General features: G+C 35.3%; 1 protein-coding gene across 1 annotated transcript; it reads right to left on the bottom strand.

Annotated features, from left to right (window-relative positions):
• Nucleotides 1–346: 346 nt before the first annotated feature.
• LOC121406256 (C-type lectin domain family 4 member F-like) lies at nucleotides 347–17476 on the bottom strand. Its single transcript, XM_041597275.1, has 4 exons — nucleotides 17159–17476; nucleotides 6205–6359; nucleotides 3677–3783; nucleotides 347–482 (listed from the first exon to the last, which is right to left on the bottom strand). Exons 1-4 carry the CDS (start codon nucleotides 17262–17264, stop codon nucleotides 347–349), a joined length of 504 nt encoding a protein of 167 aa, XP_041453209.1. The 5' UTR covers nucleotides 17265–17476.
• Nucleotides 17477–21261: the final 3785 nt, after the last annotated feature.

The raw sequence follows: 21261 nt of genomic DNA, 5'->3' as shown, positions 1-21261 counted from the left end.
TTTTTAACCCCCGACAAAAACGTCCCGTGTTCGCTCAAGCATGAAAAAAAATATTTTTTAAATGGCATTCAACGATAAGATCTTAGAGCATCTATTAAAATCGAAATATCGATATAATAATTTGAAACTAATTTTTTATAGACTTTTCAAAACTGTCCCATTTTTTGATACGCACTGTATAATATTGATTATAAGGGAAATGTAATAGTTGATATTCTCGACAACGGGCAGTACGCCGGAGACTGGGGGGGGGGGGGGTGATTCCCCTGGCTGGCGAAAAAAAAACAACCAAAAAAATTAAAGGAGAGCCCCTTACCCCCGTGCTTGTGTATAGAGTAATTAATTTTCAAGTTAGATTACCTGAATCACGCTGGCAAATGTGAAGACGTTCTAGTGAACAGTCGAGGCTCTCCCATTGTAGTGCCTGAGCCATGACCACAACACATCCTTCTCGCTCGCCCTGGGGTCTTAACTTTGAATACCTTTGTCATGTTTGTATAAAAGTCAACCAAAAAAGTATAGTTGAAAGAACAAATCAGATATAATTCAAATTTGCAAGTACATTCATTAACAGTTATAATTACGGCTAAGGATATTCGCGTCACTATGAATTGATTATGTTGTTTGCGGAGGAAAAGCGGTTGATTATGCGCCCATTCCTAACTATGGGCACGACCATAGTCCGATTTATTTGACCGTTTGTTGCCGTACATTTTGGTAAATTGTACATTTTTGTAAAGTACCAAAATGTGCCATTACTATATGTTACGACACAATTCGGTAAATTTACCAAAATGTGTATTAATCGCTCACTTGTCTGTACTTCATTGCATTAAAAATACGAAATACCAGGCCCTGGAAACGACTTTTTAATGAGGGTGCTGGTAAAAGATTGACAAGCACAAAAAACACACACACACACGCAAAACTCACTCCATTATTGTCCAACATCCCAATGCGTCAAAGCAGAGTTGTCTTTTTTCGGCCATTAAAAATACAATTTTGTGGTTTTCAGCCGTTATAGATTATAAATTTGACCCCCAGCTACATGTACCTCTTTCGTAATTTCACACCTATTTTCGCGGAGTTCAGTAGCTGGATTTGGACATAAAAATATTATCCTAAAAATCAATACAAAACAAACGATATCGAATTTTGTCTCACCTGCATAGCAGAGTGAGACTATAGGCGCCGCTTTTCCGACGGCGGCGGCGGCGTCGTCAACATCAAATCTTAACCTAAGGTTAAGTTTTTGAAATGACATCATAACTTAGAAAGTATATGGACCTAGTTCATGAAACTTGGCCATAAGGTTAATCAAGTATTACTGAACATCCTCTTAGATTTTCATGTCACATGACCAAGGTCAAAGGTCATTTAGGGTCAATGAACTTAGACCATGTTGGGGGAATCAACATCAAAATCTTAACCTGAGGTTAAGTTTTTGAAATGTCATCATATCTTAGAAAATATATGGACCTAGTTCTTTAAACTTGGACATAAGGTTAATCAAGTATCACCAAACATCCTGCATGAGTTTCACGTCACATGACCAAGGTCAAAGGTCAATGATCTTTGGCCGATTTGGGGGTATCCGTTGAGTTACAATCAAAACGTTTTTGGATATGATTCATGAAACTTGGACATAATCGTAATCAAGTATCACTGAACATCCTGTGCAAGTTTCAGGTCACATGATCAAGGTCAAAGGTCATTTAGGGTCAATGAACTTTGGCCGAATTGGGGGTATTTGTTGAATTACCATCATAACTTTGAAAGTATGTTGGTCTAGTTCATAAAACTTGGACATAAGAGTAATCAAGTATCACTGAACATCCTGTGCGCATTTTAGGTCACATGACCAAGGTCAAAGGTCAATGAACTTTGGCCATAATGGGGGTATCTGTTGAATTACCATCATAACTTTGCAAGTTTTTTGATCTGACTTTTGAAACTTGGACATAAGAGTAATCAAGTATCACTGAACAACCTGTGCAAGTTTCAGGTCACATGATCAAGGTCAAATGTCATTTAGGGTCAACGAACTTTGGCCGAAATGGAGGTATTTGTTGAATTACCATCATAACTCTGAAAGTATGTTGGTCTTGTTCATAAAAGTTGGACATACGAGTAATCAAGTATCACTGAACATCCTGTGCGCATTTTAGGTCACATGACGAAGGTCAAAGGTCAATGAACTTTGGCCATAATGGGGGTATCTGTTGAATTACCATCATAACTTTGCAAGTTTATTGATCTGACTTTTGAAACTTGGACATAAGAGTAATCTTAAGAATAATCTTATATCATGTGCAAGTTTCAGGTCACATGATCAAGGTCAAAGGTCATGTGAGGTCAATGATTTTTGGCCACGTTGGGGGTATTTGTTGAATTACCATCCTATCTCTGTAAGTGTATAAGTCAAGTTCATAAAACGTAGAAATAAGAGTAACACAAGTATCACTGAACATCTTGTACGAGTTATAGTAGTTTTCAAAGTGAGCACTGCTGCTATGTTGAGTCGCGTGGTGCAGGTGAGACGGCCAGAGGCATTCCACTTGTTTTTTTAGGGGGGTGGAGATTTACCAAAACTGTAGGGTCTTCGAAAAGATTTTTTTCATCATAATTTAATGGTTTTATTCATTGTGTTGTTTGGGAGTGTGAGAATCTGACGTATACACGTTTTATATAAGTAGGGGGTACGAAACCCCTAGGGCGGGGACTAGGAGTTTCTTTTATATCCCCCACTACTACCACTGAGAACACCCTTGGACAGATTTCTCAAAAGCTCAATAAAAGGAAATCCTACAATGAGAAATAAACATTTCAAATATTGGACAGAAAATACAAACTTCATACCAGAAGGAAGTAATATATATATTTTAAAAGACTAAAACCAGAAACAATTTATATGTCAAGACGGAAGGAAAATATGGTTATATCATATTCATACCTATCCGTTGTTAAACAGTTTTTTAACTGAACTGGACTACCCTCCACTGTTTTTATCGATTATGTTAACATGAATAATAAACATTATTGTTTTCTCTTTATAATAATAATAATAATAATACCCAATTTTTATAAAGCGCTTTTCCCAGAATGGCCCAAAGCGCGTTACAGCATATTATTACCCCGGTCATTGGATTCATTTCAATCCCGCACGAAAAGTGCACAATTTCCACTCCCTGGGGGAGCATTCCTTGCATTCATCGCAGCCTCATTATGGCGCTGGCAAAATCTTTATCGCTTCTAAGTCCTGTTATTTTACCCTAACTGAGACTTTCTATTTGGGCAAACTATAGACTAGTTGTTCACTACAGTCTCATAAATTCAAATAACGGAGACTTCAAACTAATACTAATATACTTTTGGGTTCAGCCATTTCCGCGCTTTATTAATTATTTCCATTCCCCAAAACAATAGCGCAGTGAGTACAGAAAATATGTGCTCTATAGCTCTATATATAGCTCTATCCTCTTATCAAGTGAAGGCTGTCAGAAATGTTCAATAAGAGCAATAGCTTCATGATCTAACCATTGAGCGGAATTTTTATCAAAGTGAATTTTTAGAGAAAAAAAATAAGAGCATGTATATATTCGATAGGCCTATACCAGTTTTTGCACCCGTCCCTTCGGAATATGTAACGGTGAACGGAATATTTTTTAACACTTACCCGGATGGCGTGTTGTTTACCCACGTGTATTTCCCATCACCATCTATGTCACTCAGGCCAATCCAATATCCATCCTCTCCTTTCAATGTATAAGTGTTCAAGAACGACTTTGAAAATGAACAGAGATAACATCAAAATCGTTAGTTGAATAAAAAAAGGGCAGTATCCTATTCCCGACCTAACAGCCTACATCATGAACGAATTAAATGTATCGAAAATGTCCGTAAAACGAAAAAAAAACTGCCGTTTTGCATGTTTTGATTGAAAACTTTTAGACGATAATTTTTCGTGGTTCTTCTTTGTTATGACTGGCATGTTTTCTTCACATTTCTCTGTTCTTTGACCGTCCGTATACGTCGTTGTGCGAAAACTCTCTATTGTTTAGGTCTGCTTAGTTAAAAAAATACATGTTGCATAGACGTAACCCGCTTGACCCTATATTACAATATCAACAAAACACTGTTCACAAAAGATAATTATCCATCGTCATACGAATAATCGTACAATATGTCATAGTAAAAACACATTCATATACAGTGGATAAATTCAGTAACAAAAAAGTAAATATAAGCCATTTATACCCAATATAAATTCGCAAAACCATACTTCAGTAATTGTGCAGAAAAATTCATTGCTCATTGTTAATGAAACTTGATTAAATTTATGATATATTTATGAAATTTATGATATATAAATAAATCAATATATATAAATATATGTATATATCCCATTATTCTATCCGGACACTTCCCAACGAATGCAAGGACGCAAATAACATCGATAGCTACACCCTTTATGCACGTTATGTGCCTCGTATATTATGGAGAAAATTGGGAAAATGGAATTTTAAATGGTTAACAATCAATGACAAATTTGCCTATGTATTAAAATATTTCTCAAATAAAACACATTGAACTAAGATTACCAAATGAAACAAGAACTGCACATCGATTTTCTGCGATTTAAGTGATTCGTTATCAACTGCGCATAAAATCTGTGAAATATAAAGTTCCAATCACGAACTTTAGTGCTTCAGGGCTTTCTCAAGTAAACTGGGTTCCAAAGGAAACTTATCAAACTTCACAAACGCACTACACAAACACAATTTTGACACGGGCTAGCTTCAATAATCTTTACTAAGCACGTGTCAATAATTAAAAGATTGATTTTTATAACAAGGCTGGAGCCCCTGAAATCGGTTCCATAATCCAAAGTCACAAAATGGCAAAAGAGTGAATCATGATTACAAAACTATGCTTATAATGTCCCTTTTTAGGACAAAAATTTTCAGCTCGCCCATCGCATTATTTGATCAGTGAGATACATATCCGTTTAATGGCACAGTCCTTAAAATGTCTCTATAAGGTCACATAGCAATTGAGTGAAAAAAAGTGAAATCATTGCCTAAGCGTTGAATGTCCATCTCTTCAGGCCTGGTTACTCCGGGCCTCATCTGTCGGTAAGGTTAATCATGTTTGCTTTAAACATGTCAAGACAGCGCCAGGTGAGTAACACAAAGCCTCTACACTAAATATAAAAAAACAGGCGCCTTTTTCAACTTATAAAATGATTCCTCTCCTTCGATTTTTATTCCATCTGGTATGGCTGCATGAGGTTCGCCAAACTGCTACACGGAATTCTGAATTTTTTCTCCGTAAACGTTCATTTTCCTGAGCAAGAACTCATTTTTTTTTATTGTAATAATTATTTGATAATTTTTCATACCTGAGGCCTTTAAAAAGTTTAATTTCATATCAAAAATATGCCAAAGTGTTACATTCCTGTACAATTCATGTACAAAATGAAGCCCACGTCAGAAGAATGTTTTTTTTATCAATAGAAAAAATTCCCAAGCATGATGATGAAAATTCATCAAAGTCGGGTGTGAAATAAGAAAGTTCTGACGTTTTAAGGTTTCGCTTATTTTCCACTTAAAATTTATGCACACAAGTCAGTGATATGCAAATGAGAGAATCGGTGATGTCGATTAATCACTATTTATATTGTTTTTTATTGTTTTGAATTTTAGCCGATATTTAATTTTTTTCAGATTCAACAATTATCACCAACTTCACTGATGCACAATTGTTAAATCAATGATAATTCAACTTGTTCAGGGATGAATAAAAATATTTTTCATATGTAAATGTGGAGGAAATTAAAGTGTTTCATATTTCATAAAATGAAAAACAAAATAAACAATGAGTGGTGATGTCATCTAATTTGCATACCAACCACAATGTGCGTATTATTGTGTAGTGAAAGTAAGCACCAATTTAAAATATCATACCTTTCTTATTTTGCATCCTATTTTGATGAAATGCCTCGGGAGTAATGCGCCGGGACCTGGACTATTTTTACTTCCTCTGTTATTTATGTTTGTAAATTATTATTTGTATATGTTTCAATGATGTAAATGTTTTATTGTATATGTCATCTGATCCTGTATGAATATCTAAACAAAATGATATAAAAAAAAAAGGATTGCCTTAAACATGGATGTGTTCACAACAGGAACAAGTACTTACGTTTTGTTCATGAGAAGTTATAACTGCGAGGTCTCCGCCCTGTGATCGGCAATAATCCTTAGCTTCATTCCATGTTCTACCCGGGACATTCACTATAAGGTACTGGTTATTGCCATATTCTCGCCAATTAGGCGTGTTGCATATCTGACCACTCCCTGCATGGAAACAATTGTACAGTATACGAAACAGTGATAGAAAAATATGGATGATAGTAATATGATAATGATTATAATGTAAATTACATGGGCCGCAAAACCGGGGGGGGGGCTACATCCCCCTCCCCACTATTTCCAAAAACCGTGTACAAAACTTTTAAAATGACCATAACTACGGATGTAATTTTTTGCATGGTCATTCCCTCCCCCCCCCCCCTCTTTCAAAACCATTCCGTGGCCCCTGAATAATGATACTACTACTACTACTACCTACCTACCTACTACTACTTTCCACTACTGTCTTCTACTACTACTGCTGCTGCTGCTGCTGCTACTACTTCTTGTACTAACAATAATACTCTGGGTGTTAGGTTAATTTCTGATATCATAAATAACAAACAATTATAATAATTAAGAAAATAGATAAAAGAATGAAATGAAAATCGAGGGAGAAAGAGGGGAGGGCAGGACTACTCCCCATCGGATCCGGACCAATGTTATTTTTTCTGAATACTATACGGACCGACGATAAAATATGATTGACATTGACCTAGGCTTCCACGATGTGTGGGCGCGTCGTGGTCTAGTGGTTATGACTCTGTCCTTTCAAACAGAGGGTCGTGGGTTCGAATCCTAGCCATGGTATGTTTTCCTTCGGCAAAAAATTTATCCACACTGTGCTGCACTCGACCCAGGTGAGGTGAATGGGTACCCGGCAGGATTAATTCCTTGAATGCACCAAGCGCCTTTAGCAGCTGGAGCTACAGCGGGGGTAATATATAGACCAATTTCACGGCCGGTTTATGTATTTGGCCCTCTATCGGCGACGCCATTGCTGCGGTGGGCAAGTGCGCTGACCGCGATTGGCTCTGTGTACAAATTCAATGAAAGATTACAGATAAGCTCTGATATTGTGTCATTAAATTCATCATAAAACAATAAAATAAAGCATGGACACCTGGGTAGACGATGTAAGACAATGGCCATATCTGACCGATGAAGGTATGATGAATTTTTGCGCTTTGGCTACTTTTTCCCCTTAGTTTTGTCAGTAAAAGTGAGTTGATGATGACCAAGAATCGCTGTTGGTTTTCATCAGGGAGCTCACTTCTTGTTGCTAGTAAATTGTGTTAGAGTAGCGGGAGAGTGAACGAGACATAGAGTGAGAGAGAGAGAATGACAGAGGGGAGAGGGGGAGAGAGTATGTGTGAGAGGAGGGGGATAGTGAGAGGGGAGAGGGGAATAGTGAGGGGGGGGGGGTAGTGAGAGAGAGAGAGAGGGGGCTAGCGAGAGAGTGTGTGAGAGAGAGAGAGTGTAATACAGAGAAGGGGATTAAGTGAGAGGGAGAGAGAGAGGGATAGTGTGAGATAAAGAGGGAGAGAGAGAGAGGGACTGATATTTCCATCTAAGTCCTTTCTGTTGATGTTTTTTATCCACTGGCGACGCATTCCTTCATCACGGCCTGGAAACCTATGCAGGGAGTACGGCTTCACACACAAACAGGCTTCATGAGTCCAAGGCGAGTGAATTTCCCATTCACTTTGCTTCCAATCCTGAAGCTTTCTCCAATTGTTGTGGCAATTGAACACAGCACAGCTGCGACCTGAACTTCTCCGATTAATGCTCATTGTGAATCTTACAAGAAATCTGCTCAATTGGTCCAAAATAAAAAGAAAATCGAACGAATGTACCAAATACCCTATTGACTTGTGTACTATAAAAGTTGATTCGCCCACCGCAGCATGGCGACCAGTCTGCTGCCCTCTCACGTTGTGAAATTGGTCTATAGCGCGCCACTGAATAGGCAACTAGATAGATCGGCCCCTCATAAATGCTTTATATTATTATTATTATCATTATGATAGTACCAAACAGTAATGTACTCTGATGTCAAAGTTCTCTAACATGTCTAATGGTTCTGTAGCATGTCTGCACCGAAATAATTTTTCAATTATTTAAAAGCTGACTAATTTTGTTACAGGTCTTGGTAGCCAGTCTAAAACAAATTTTGCTTTGTGGGTATTTGTAACTTGCATCGTTTCCAAATTTACGTGTATATCATGTTTGGTCCAATATCTTAGTATATGCGGTCCAGACACTAATCACAGTGCCTTGTTACGGTGACTTGAATTTATCATGAATATTGTGTTTTGCTGTGAGAGGATACGCTAACAATCTACAGAATACGCCCTCCCCTCCAAAAAAAAAGGTCAATACAAATTTTAAACGTCACTAAAGTGAGAGAGGGAATCTTCCACATTACTTTTAACCACGGGGGGGGGGGCACTTACATTGGCGAGTGGATAGCATGTACGACCCCCCCCCAAAAAAAAAAAAAAAAAAAAAACATAAAAAAATGTCTTTTCAAGATAGGCACTTTACGTACGTAACGTAATAAGGGTGTCAAAAACACTAAAATAATGACAAAAGTGTATCTGTTTCGCTAGGAAAGCTACGTATTTATGAGGGTTAAACTTGCGAGGGTAAAAGAGTCTAAAATGTTCTATAAAGAAAGTACTTTTGCCCGAACAGTCAACACTACTTGTTTAGAGTCCGATTCGCGTGAGGTGTGGGAGATGGGGCCATACCGGGCCATACAACCCCATACAACAAATATCGCTGTACTTGTACAGGGGTTCAATTTAGGGGATACTTGCCAATTAAGGGTATCGTTCTGTTTCCAATACTTCTTAACCCTAATTCTCCGGGGGGGCATAATTTTTTTTTTCAATTTGTTTCCCCTCCACAGGGATTTTATTATTATTCAAACATAACAAGATATCTTTTCAATGACAAATCAAATTAATAACAACGAAATACAGTACAACAGTAATTGCAACAAATATATAAATTGAACTGTCAGGTTCACATAATAGTAAACAATTTAAGAAACAAGCGAGGAGTAAATGAACAATAATATTCATAAGTATAATTGTACATGGAAAGGGAACTGAACAGATCACCTCATGTAAACATGGCACGTAATTGAAACCATTTCTTTGTAAACTTTACCATTTTACAATTTGACTCTGCGATATATTTTTCATTCTTGAAATAATTCTGAAGTGCAAATTTGATATTATCAAAAACAGGTAATTGATGTTTTACTCTGGAAGTGTAAATCATTAGCCGTATCACTATCAATAAACAATTTAATGCATGATTACTTGAACCTCTTAAGCCAAATAATTTTTCTTTATTAGAGAAAAATATTCTATTTCCAGTTTTAAGAAATATCCATTGCTCAAACCTGTCCCATATATGTTTAATACATGTACATTCACAAAGTAGATGAGTGACTGTTTCACGGTGTACATTACAAAAAGTACATTCTTTTTGTTGAGCTAAATTAATTTTAAACAATATTTCATTTGTATATAAAATGCGTTGCATTATTTTGAACTGAAACCAACGTAAATTTACATCGGTAGTACAACTGAATCCAATAGAGCAATACGACTGCCATTGCTTGTCATTCATATCGAATATACACTTCCACTTAAGAAAACTTTTACACTCCACTTTTCTTTTCTTTTTAAGCATCGTATAGATGTGTGAACAACCTTTATCATATTTCATAACAAGTGCTATTGTATCAGGGATAATAGGTTCTTGGAACTTGCTAAAGTGGTGTGCCATTGCTAAAACCGTCTCTTATAGCATCACATAATCCACGGTAAAGAAGAAAATTTATTTGAACATTGTATTTTTCCTGAAGGTCATTCAAAGAGAGGAAATTGCCATGTACATCTAAAATATCATTAACAAAACGAACACCCCTATTATTTAGAGATCTACTGTGAATTGAGCTATTACCTATTTTGATAAAATCATTGTTCCATAAGGGTTGGCAAGGTATATCATTACAGTGCATAGATAACAGTGTGCTATACGCTAAGAACATTTCTTTCCAAAAAGTATTTTTAATTTCGTGTGCCAGTCTAAAAAAAATAGCTATTTCCCATATAAAGATCCAAGTTTTGAGTTTTATGCAAAAAAGACTGGAGAAGACAAATAATATTACCGTCAATGGAACCGTTTATCATTTTTTTCATCCAAGAAATTTTCAATGACTGGCAATGCAGATTTATGTCTATCATTTTTACTCCACCTTCAGAATAACTCTGAGACATTTGATTTCTACTTACTTTATCTGGTTTCTCTCCCCATATGAATCTATGAAATTGGGAATTTACATCTTTTAGAAATAACTCACTTGGATTCGGGAGAGAAAGAATTAAGTAGTTCAATTTAGACACAAACAATGACTTGACAACCGTAACTCTTCCAAGGACCGTCAGGTAACGTCTCAACCATGAAGTCATTTGACTTTTGATTTCTTTAAACTTTTCATTGTAATTATGCACTGTCATTTTCTGAAGATCTGTACAAAAATCTATACCTAAATATCTGAAGTATTCATCAAATACCCAATTCAAATTCCTGTTGGCAAGAATACAGTCTTTCTTGTTCTTGTATCCTCCAATCCATATTGCATGTGTCTTTGTTATATTAACAGTCAAACCTGATATTGTTTTATATTTTTCCAAGATGTCAAAAGCACTACTCAATTCTCTTTCTGAACCGTTTAATGTCAAAGGAGTGTCATCTGCATACTGTAGTATTTTATTACATTTACCAGAGGGCATCCTCAAACCATCTATTGACATTGATTGTCGAAACAAAACGCCAAGTATTTCAGCACATAATAGAAAAATATATGGAGACAATGGATCTCCTTGGCGACAGCCTCGCTCTATTGAAAATCTGGGAGACAGGTGTCCATTGATTAAAACACAAGATTGAGCATTTTCATAAAACACATCAAACCATTTAACAATGGTCGGACCGAATTTAAAGAAGTGTAGTACATTGCGCATAAAGTCATGAGAAATTGAATCGAATGCTTTCTCAAAATCTATAAGTAACAATAAACCGGGAATATCGTTTAATTCAGTATATAATAATATATCATATAACAAGCGGATGTTTTCTCCGATAAAGCGTCCGGACATAAACCCTTTCTGATTCTCATGAATAAGAAGAGGGAGTACATTCTTCAATCTATTAGCTATACAAGTAGATCCTATTTTGTATACGACATTTAATAATGATATGGATCTCCCATTTTTTAAATAGTGTCTATCTTTATTTCCTTTGGGGATTAAAGTAATAACTCCCAACTTCTGTATGTAAGGCATACCAGATAAAAATGAAGAGTTTAAATATCTAACTAAAAATATATGGATTTCCTTCCAAAAATGTTTAAAAAATTCAACAGTGAATCCATCTAGACCAGGAGATTTATTGTTTTTCATATTTGTTAGGGCATAATAAACCTCGTCGGTGGAGAGCTCTCCTTCTAAATTCCGTGACATAGCATTTGTTAATTTATTTAGTTCAACATTGTTTATTATTGCATTTAAATCAGCATTTATAACAGGGTGCCTTTCATATAGTTATGAATAAAAAGAAACAATTTCTGATGTAATATCCTCATGTGTTGTTACTTCCTTATTTTCATTGGTAATCAATTTGCATATTCTTTTATTAACAACATTTTTCTTTTCTAAATTTAAAAAATATTTGGATGGTTTCTCTCCGAACTCCATCCATTTAGTTCTGGATCTCATCTTTATTTCTTCATTATTTTCTTTTCTCAATGACTCTAACTGAGCTTTCTTCTCATTCAAAACAGTTAACCCCCTTTCTATATTTGTATTTAAAACCAAATTCTTTTCTAAATTTACAATTTCTTTCTCTAAATCATTTTCTAGATTAACGGTTTTTTTCTTTTTTGCAGCAGCATATGAAATTGTTTCACCTCTAACAACTGTTAACAGCGTATCAAAAAACAGCTGATCACTTACATTAAACTCATACAAAGGATTTTGACCATCGACTACATTTCCACCGGATCTTACCGGTCGAGTTGAGTAGGTATCAATTGTTTGTTGAATAACACCTTTAATCAGTTCTATATAAATATCATCTTTTAACAATGAATTGTTAAATTTCCAGTAACTCGGTCCTGTCTTGCAATGATTTAGATTCAATGATAACTTCACCAACGAATGATCAGTTCTATATCCCGGTAGAATTTCTATTCTGTTGACAAGAGACATTAATTCATGAGATACAAGAAAATAATCCAATCTGGCTGCCTTAAATGGAGTGGGTTGGCGCCATGTAAATATCTTTTCATGTTCATGTAATTCTCTCCATGGATCCACCAAACTTAAGTTAGTTTTCATTTCATCAACTCTTTTCTTTGCGTTTGGATTATTCAAACGAACATAATTAAATGTGTCTTTATCAAAATTTTGGACCAAATTCCAATCACCACAAAAAATTGTTAAAGGGTTTTCAAATTCTAATGCAACATTTTCAACATCTGAATAAAAGTTAACATTGTCTTGGTTAGGGCCGTATAGAAGATATATTCACGTTATATTATAATCATAATTATATCTGGAGATCTAACAGATCAACAAAATTCCCTTCGGTTGACCTTTTAATTTGATTTATATTAAAAATAACACCCTCCGCAAAAAGAATGGCTACACCCCTAGCATTAGACGTTTTATGACTAAAAAAACAATTATCTCCCCAAATACGTTTTATTGAAACTTCGTCTTCACTTACAAAATGAGTGTCCTGCAAGCAGCAGATATGAAACTTTTTTGCCTTAATATATTCTAAGACATCATTTCTTTTTTTACTATTTCCTAAACCTCGACAGTTCAAAGAAATTATACTGAAACTACCCATCATACATTGAATCTAGCATTGAGTTATGAACAATAATTCCTGTGGAGGCTTTTTAATTTTTTTTTAACACTGACAACACAAACACAAAACAACAAACATAAACAAACATAAACACTTGACACGCAAACAAGACAACACTAAACATAATTTCACGCGAAACGAACAAGAAAGACATGGCGCATACCATCGCGCCTAGGTCCTTATCCGGGCCTTCAATATTATGCCAAGAATAGAAACTGAAATCCACTACTTTTTAGGCACTGTAAAAATGTCTATGTACATTTCGTGCAAAAATTTCGTGCGCAAGGCAACCAGAAATAATCTACATAAAACAACCAGTATCTGAGTGAAAGAAGTATGCGTTGTTAATGCCAGGGCTCATTCTGCATTATCAAAATGATAAAGATTTAGTCAATTGAATGCACAGCCTTGCATGTACATGAAAGTCCTTGGTTTTTTAAAGGTATTGTTTAACTTTGTGAGCAGCCGATTTAAAAAAATCTCAAATCAAGATGAAACATGTGTACAAGTGCATGTATTAGAACTAATAAACCCTGAAAACAACCATTATTGAGAATGAAAAGCTAAGACTACAAGGCAATTAAACCCCGATTTTGTAAATAGGTGTCATATAGACACCTAAATAGTACACATAAGTGTATGGGAAGAAATTAAGATGGCGTTTCCGGTCACTTTATATTTCAATTTTTGAAGCACTAAATAATTATTTTCGAACGCAATTTTTTTGGGGCTTCATTTTTGTAACATATCACAGACACAGGTGACAAGTGTGACCTTCTAGCTCAGATTTTTTAAAAGTCAAACCAATGTTAACCAATCACTTTAACAGCATTTTAAAAATATCATCCAATAAATAAAACAAATTTTCTGAAACCGTTGGTACATGTACTTATTTCTTATTTTCTCGCATACTTACTACTTTTCCATAGATATACAAATAACATTGGTGAAAACTATACCAGTTTACTTGAGCTACACGTTATTCACGTTCTTTCTTTTATACTACCTTCCTTCCTTTGTTTTCTTTCATATTATTACAAAGTACCCCATAATAATAAAAAAAAAAAAAACAAAGAAAAAAAAATTAATAATAAAGAAACTTTGAAGTACAGCCACATTTTTTTCCAAGTCAAATACATAACTGAAAAACTTAAATCATTAGGTCTTGAACATGTTGAAAGGTTTAACCAACTCTAAAGGCCTTAAAAACGTGAAATTAAAATTTCCTTCAAAGGTTAACCAACTCCTTATTTGATATCTCTATTTTTTGCAGATGCATAAAAATATATATTATATATATAAAGGCAGCAACTAAGTCTTTATCATCCATGCTACGAATAAAAACCATGACATAAAAACACTCAATTTTCTTTATTTTTGAGCAGTACAAAACAAGCAGAAAGGATTTTTTTAATTTTGATACCGGGTCTCATAAAAAAACTTAAGTATTCTCTATGCCCTTTCCATTTTGGCACAAAATCCCCCTACAAGTTCTTTTCAATTTTTTCCAAAACATTTTGTTATCATCCAGGTAAATTGTTATCTTGTACTGGAAAATAGGCCTATTCATTTTGTTTCATGTAATAAACAACAACAAAAACATTCCATTGCCCATCAGTTCATTTAGGCAAAAATCTGAAAACATGTACTTACTTTCTTTAGTACGACATGGAAAAAGCAATGTATTAAGAACTCAAAAAATGAAAACTAAGCACGATAAATGGAATAGATGTAGTCCAAAGTTAAATGAAGGTAATATAAACCGCTTGGGATGATTTTTTTTTCAGGAAAGTCCGAAACTCAAAAGTATAATGATCCAAACTTGATGATGAGTAAATCTGCAAAGTTAGCCATTCACAGTTTTCCATTCTGAGTGGATTGAGCCCCTTTCTCTGGTTTGTAGATATAACTTGACTCCAATCAGCCTGATTCTAGTCGACTTATTTTCCTCTTTACGGATTCTGTAGGCCTCTTTCTCGAGTAGGTATCGATGCTTTTTCAACTGAGGAGGTAAATCTACGACAAATCTCCATGGGAACTGTTGTGACTGCGTAGGCGTCTTGTCTCCTCTTCTTGATGTCCGTTGCTGGTAGGCGTTCAAGACTTTGTTTCGATCCATCATCGAGACAAATCTGATGATGACTGGTTCTGGCGATTGTTGGGTGCCGCCTTGAGCACGGCGGGGTAGGCGGTGAGCATTACTGAGGAGTATATCTTGCTGGATACCCATTTCTTTGAAGACCTTTCCCACCACATGGACAATGTTCTCATCAGTTTCTCGTTTTGCCCCATATAGCAACAGATTCATTTTTCTATCGTAGATTTCAAGTGCACTAAGCTTCACATTCAAGTCAGACTCTACTCTTTGTGTTTCCTTTCGCATGCTTGGCAATGATTCATTTTCAATTTTTGTTAGCCTATCAGAAGAGTCAGTAGCAAATTTCTCTAAATCAGCTATTGATTTCTTGATGTCTATGATCTCCTTTCTCAGAGAAGAAACATTCGAGTTCATATTATCAATTTTGTCAATAATTGTGTTTGTGACCTTTAGAAATTCAGCATGACTCACCGGTTCGTTTTTGTCCGCCATGTTTGATTCTTGCGTATCTGTGTGTGAAGTTATGGGATGAGCAAACGTCGCCTTTTCTGCGGTGTTTTCTGGTGTAATGCTGCCTGTAGATGGGGCGTCTGTGTGTTGCGGTGCGGGTGCACGTGGTCGAGTAGTTGAGTCCCTATTTGAGTCACCTTTATCACCTTTTTTTCTCTTTTGACGAAGAAAATATGGGTCACGTCCTGGATTATGCTTTGCAGAGTCACTCATACTAGATAAGTTTCCAAAGTTTGAGGTGTATTACATCCTGAATTGGGGCCAAGGCGAGGTTTTCTAGTCAGAAGACAACGGGTTGCGGCCGTCCTCCATGACGTTGCACGAGAAATGCCCCCCCCTCAACAATTTTCGCGATATATCTGCTGCGCGAAATTTTTTCACCTCGCAGCTCACTGACTTTTTACATTCAAGTCTCGCGCAAATTTTGAGACCAAAGTTGTGACGCCCGGGTACGCGGTTACGACATTACGCAACATTATGCAAGTGCATGTCAGACCCAAAATTGCTCATAAACGTGATTTCATGTACAAATCCAATGCAAATTGCGTATTTAGCCAAAATTCATAAATGTATCATTATTTCTACTTTTACTGATTAAACAATAAAAAACAAAAAGTAAAAAAACAGAGAAATACATAAGAAATTCATAAAACAATAAAATACATAAGAAATTTATTTCCAAACCAAAGTTTTTTTGAATTACGATTGTTAAGAATGCTACAAAGAAAATTTTTACCAAAAATTAGCATTCTAGGAGCTTTATTTAGTGAATTAGAGCAAAAAGTATGATTTATGCATAAATTAGCATAATTAATTCATATAAAATAAAATCTCATTATTTTGGAAAATTTTACCATACAGCCTTGTAGATTACATCGCACACTACCAGCGTGCAAATTTTTGCGTCGCTCGCGCGATCGGCGGCCGAGATCTTAAGGGGGGGCCATAATGCCCCCCCCCCCCCGGGAATGACAAGAATAAAAATACCCCGGGAGATTTAGGGTTAAGGGTAGGGTTTCACACGCCAACACTTGTTAAGGGGTGCATTTTCAGAATATGGAAATAGTTTTTCGAGACCCCATGGTCGCGCATGGTATCCACTCATCAATGGAAGTGGCCCCCGAGCTTTTCACAAAACACCCGCCCACACACCGTCAACCCATCAATCCAAGCACACATTAACTAAAGCAGTCCTGATAAGAATTGATTTCTCAAATGGCGAGTATGCAACACCCCTAAAAAGACAAATTAATGTGCACATTGACACTGACTGACACGGAATGTCTAAATGGTTCATCAAACAGATTGTTTTATATTATTCATATTCTCTCTCTCATGATCTTATCTCGATGTTTCTTGAATGAATAATTTACAATATGATTTCGTTTAAACACCCTACCTTGCCCGGTCATCAGAAAGAGAATCGATAGAATAATCCATTGTGACGTAGATATTAGAGTAAGAAGTGACTCTCTAGAACCCCACTGTGTGTAGAAATCCTTCATAATTCCTAAGTGTCAATCGTAGCACTGTTTGAATATCCAAATCCACTACACGCTGCTATTTTATCCTTATCGTGTTGGAAAAGCTCCCATAGCTCGGCGAAGCCAGTCAAATAGTAATAAAACTCCCAAAAAGTATTGGTAAATTACTGGTTTGCCAACCTCTCTGCAGGCATTTTCCCGAAAGGGAATGTGTGTGCGTATGTTAGAAGATGGTATTAGATCTGTCTTAACTTCCTCAAACGTGCATACCCGAATGCAGCTATAGGCCTATACCAATTCATCTACGTGTGTCCTCTGAAATAATTTTTGTCAAAGAATATTGTTGATGTTGCACGGAGTATGATTCCACACAAATACAAATATGACTAGCACTGTTATGATAAGTGCGCATTTTTGTGAGACATACAAATGTATACATGGACAGACGAAGGTCAGGACCAAAATAGTTAAACTTTTCGCAATTCACTTTTGGGTAATCCTCGATATAGTCTGTGATATAAAATGTGCAATACTAAAGTGAAAAAAATTGATTGTGATATCTTTCTCTTTAAAATAAGAAACACAGCTATAAGAAAGGCAGGATTTTTTCCATATCTAATGTACTTTTAAATATCTACATGGATCAGCCAGCATTTGTTAATAATCTAGTATCTATATCGAAAAATCCCGTAGTGTTGAAACAATTAACAACAATTTAGAATCAACCGATTTTGTTTTAGCCCGGGGGGCCACTTACGTTGACGAGTGGATACCATGCGCGACCAAAAAAACACGTAAAAAGGATGTCTTTTTCACGATAGGGCACGTTACGTACGTAACTTGATAAGGGTGTCAAAAACACAAAAATAATGAAAAAAGGGTATCTATTTCACTAGGAAAATTACGTGTTTAGGGTCGAAATTGTCGGGATGATAAAACAAAATTAAAATGTTTTATAAAGGATGTCCTTTTTGCCCCAACGCTTCGTGTTTAGAGTCCGATTTGCGCGAGGTGTAGAAGGTGGGGTCGTACTAAACCAAATAAGGTAAAGCCGATGACCGAAGGACCCGTAACAATAAAACATTCCTGTACTTGTTTAGGGGTTCATTTCAGGGAATATTTGCCAAGAGTATCGTTTTGTTTCCAATACTTGTTAAGGGTAGGATTTCACACGCCAATACTTGTTAAGGGGTGCATTTTCAGAATATGGAAATTACGTGTTTAGGGTGCTTTTCGAGACCCCGTGGTCGCGCATGGTATCCATTCGTGAATGGAAGTGGCCCCCCCCCCGGGGTTTTAGCATTTTATATCTAGAGTTGTTTAAATGTCTATCTGATGTTGGCCCAAAACCAAACCGGTGCACTGAAATGGTGTTCCCTCACAAAAGACTAGAGAAAATCAACATCCGTACTTTTCCAGTGAGCTGTTTCCAAAAAAAAAAATGAAAATGGTGAAGAAGTGAAACATCGGACTCCATACACTGTAAACACGCTATTCCATTTTTCAAAGATTTAAGAAAATGGTTTAAAGTATTGAAAAGGCGTTTATAGTTTTAAGCAAGTGCATGGTTAAAAGTTTCACATAAGCTGAGTAATCAAAGTTTTAGAGATTTTACTAAAAAGTTAAAACATTGATTAAACGTTATTAAAGAAAGAGGTGTTAGGGTGACGGGCTTAAACAACGAGCTTAAGTTTTTAAACCGCGTTTTTACAGTGTATTTATGTTTCATATCTTTGCTTGTTTTTTTTTCTCAATAGGTTGGTGATTAAGGGATCTGCTTTAAAGTCTAGATTCTAGACGTCGGTGTACTTGTTATTTCTCTCCATTTGCTCATTCTCCATCCCCTGCGCGCCTTCCCCAGTGATCGCGCTATCCCCTCTTTCACGGTAGGAAATCGTGCGGCTGTTTTCATTTCGGGCGTAGAGGTCGAAGATTGTGTTATTGATCAACAACGTAAACTGAAAAGTAGAACAGTCCTGGCAAAGGACTAAGTTATTAATGATGATTCAAGTGTCAAATTAGCTGACAAATTGAATTTGTGCTGTTCTAGTAATAGCTGTTAGAATTGACCATCCGTAGGTACACTACAACTTTACACCAAGGTCGGTAAACTGCCTGGAGTTCATGTGGGCCATTCTCTTTCAAAAAATAAATTATCATTGAAGTTAATTCTGAATCTACTTATTAACCTGAAGTTATCTTAAACTATCATGACTCAACTTTTTAGATGAAAGTTCACATAAGATTTATAATGCAACAAAAAAAAAATGATTTCGAGCGCGTTAATGACATGGGTTTTACAAAGTATCTGTATAATTTGTATATAAGCTTATGACGGCATGAATGTTGATATACCACTCCTTATACTTATACTATATATACACTACAACATACTAGAACGTAATCTACTTAATAAGTCCACTGTAAAAAAACATTTTTCAATTTTAAGCACGTACTTTATTCCTATCACTGTAACAATAAGACTTCTTTTTTTAACCAGGTGTTGATGTTTCTTTTTGTTTTAGTTTTAATCATGTTTAAAAATTTTAAACAATTTTACAATAGAACAACTTTTTGTTATAGCGACGGGCTAAACAACGTGTTATTGTTTTACTGGGTATGTAAACGAAACTGTGAAATTGTTGGCTTCAGGTTTAAACATTTTAAATAAGTTTACAATAGCACAACTTGTTGTTTTAGTGACGGGCTTCAACAACGTTTATTTTACTGGGCATGTAACCGAAATTGTGAAATTGTTTGCTTCCCATAAATTTAACACAAAAATGTTATTGTTTAAAAACAAAACAATAAATAAAATTCTCGCCGACTTATCTTGAATGGAAGAAGAAAACCTAATACGCTTATCCTTTGTTATAATACTCGGTGTAAATCAATCATATGTTATTATTTTCTAAAACATCGCTCGAGCTTTTCACATTATAAGAAGAGAGAAAGTCCAATATTGGACTCATTCAAAAGGAGAATAGAATATATTACTATATGAACTTGACAGTATTATTGTTTCCTTCATTTTTATAAAGTGTGTGTGTGTGTGTGTGTGTGTGTGTATGTGTGTGTGTAATGGTGGGGTGGGTGTGTGCGTTAGGAAATCGTACGAGAAATCCCATAAATAAATATTCGACGAATTTGTGTTCGAAAAAGCACATTACAGTACTCTCCATTATATTTTCACTTCCAATAACTTAGTAAGCATTAATGTTGTATTTTTCCTATTATGTAATATATTTAGCATCAGTAATATTTCAAAATGTATTTTATGAATAATACTACATTAATCCTTAGATTACATATATAAACAAAAAAATGCAGTGATCCTAGTTGGCAAATTCGATACATAGAAGAAAGCCGATATTTAATGTTCTTGATTATCAATAAGTAATTAAGTTTAGAAATATGAATAACAGATTGTCCACAAAAACTTCCATTTTCATTTTTAAATTCATGTTTTTTATAACAAATCATAAAGAATTAAAAACATCTGCTTCACAATATCACACCCCAAAAACAAAAAAAGTTGGAATTTAATTAAAAGAGCATTATGTAAAACGTAATTTAATAATTATTATCGATCAAATTAGTGCGGATGGAATTTGTGAACTAAAACGAGATCCATGTATCAATTTTAATTGAATGTTTATTTACTTTCTAGAGAAATCAGTCATTCACTATAATATACATTAATCCTGTTGATTCAGAAAAATAAGCATCTTCCGAAAGAAGAGTGAAAATATCACACTTTTCAAGAAGGACATACCAGTATATTACTTTATCAGGAAAGGAAATGTTATACCTATAAACACAAATACAAAGTAAACAAGTATATTTTATATTTACAGGGAAAATGAATACCTATAAATACTGTAGCTTTACAGACATCGTCACTGAAATGGATGTGTTACAAATATAATAATTCAAGTTTCTTTCATTATTGAAAATAGGGGGGAAATAGACTAAGACAATGATGGTCAGTATTCGAGGTACAATACAACATACCGTA

The sequence above is a fragment of the Lytechinus variegatus genome, chromosome 19 (assembly GCF_018143015.1).
Source record: "Lytechinus variegatus isolate NC3 chromosome 19, Lvar_3.0, whole genome shotgun sequence".
NCBI lineage: Eukaryota > Metazoa > Echinodermata > Echinoidea > Temnopleuroida > Toxopneustidae > Lytechinus > Lytechinus variegatus.
The sequence above is the reverse complement of the archived record's forward strand: the minus strand, read 5'-3'. Positions and strand labels throughout refer to the sequence as shown.

Bases quoted from the DNA above. Each gene is read 5' to 3' on its own strand.
- LOC121406256 (XM_041597275.1), bottom strand. From the start codon at position 17,264: ATGAAGGATTTCTACACACAGTGGGGTTCTAGAGAGTCACTTCTTACT. The intron at 3,784-6,204 runs GTAAGTACTTGT...TCATTTTCAAAG, and splicing joins TAACTTCTCATGAACAAAAC to TCGTTCTTGAACACTTATAC. The intron at 483-3,676 runs GTAAGTGTTAAA...AACATGACAAAG, and splicing joins GTAAACAACACGCCATCCGG to GTATTCAAAGTTAAGACCCC.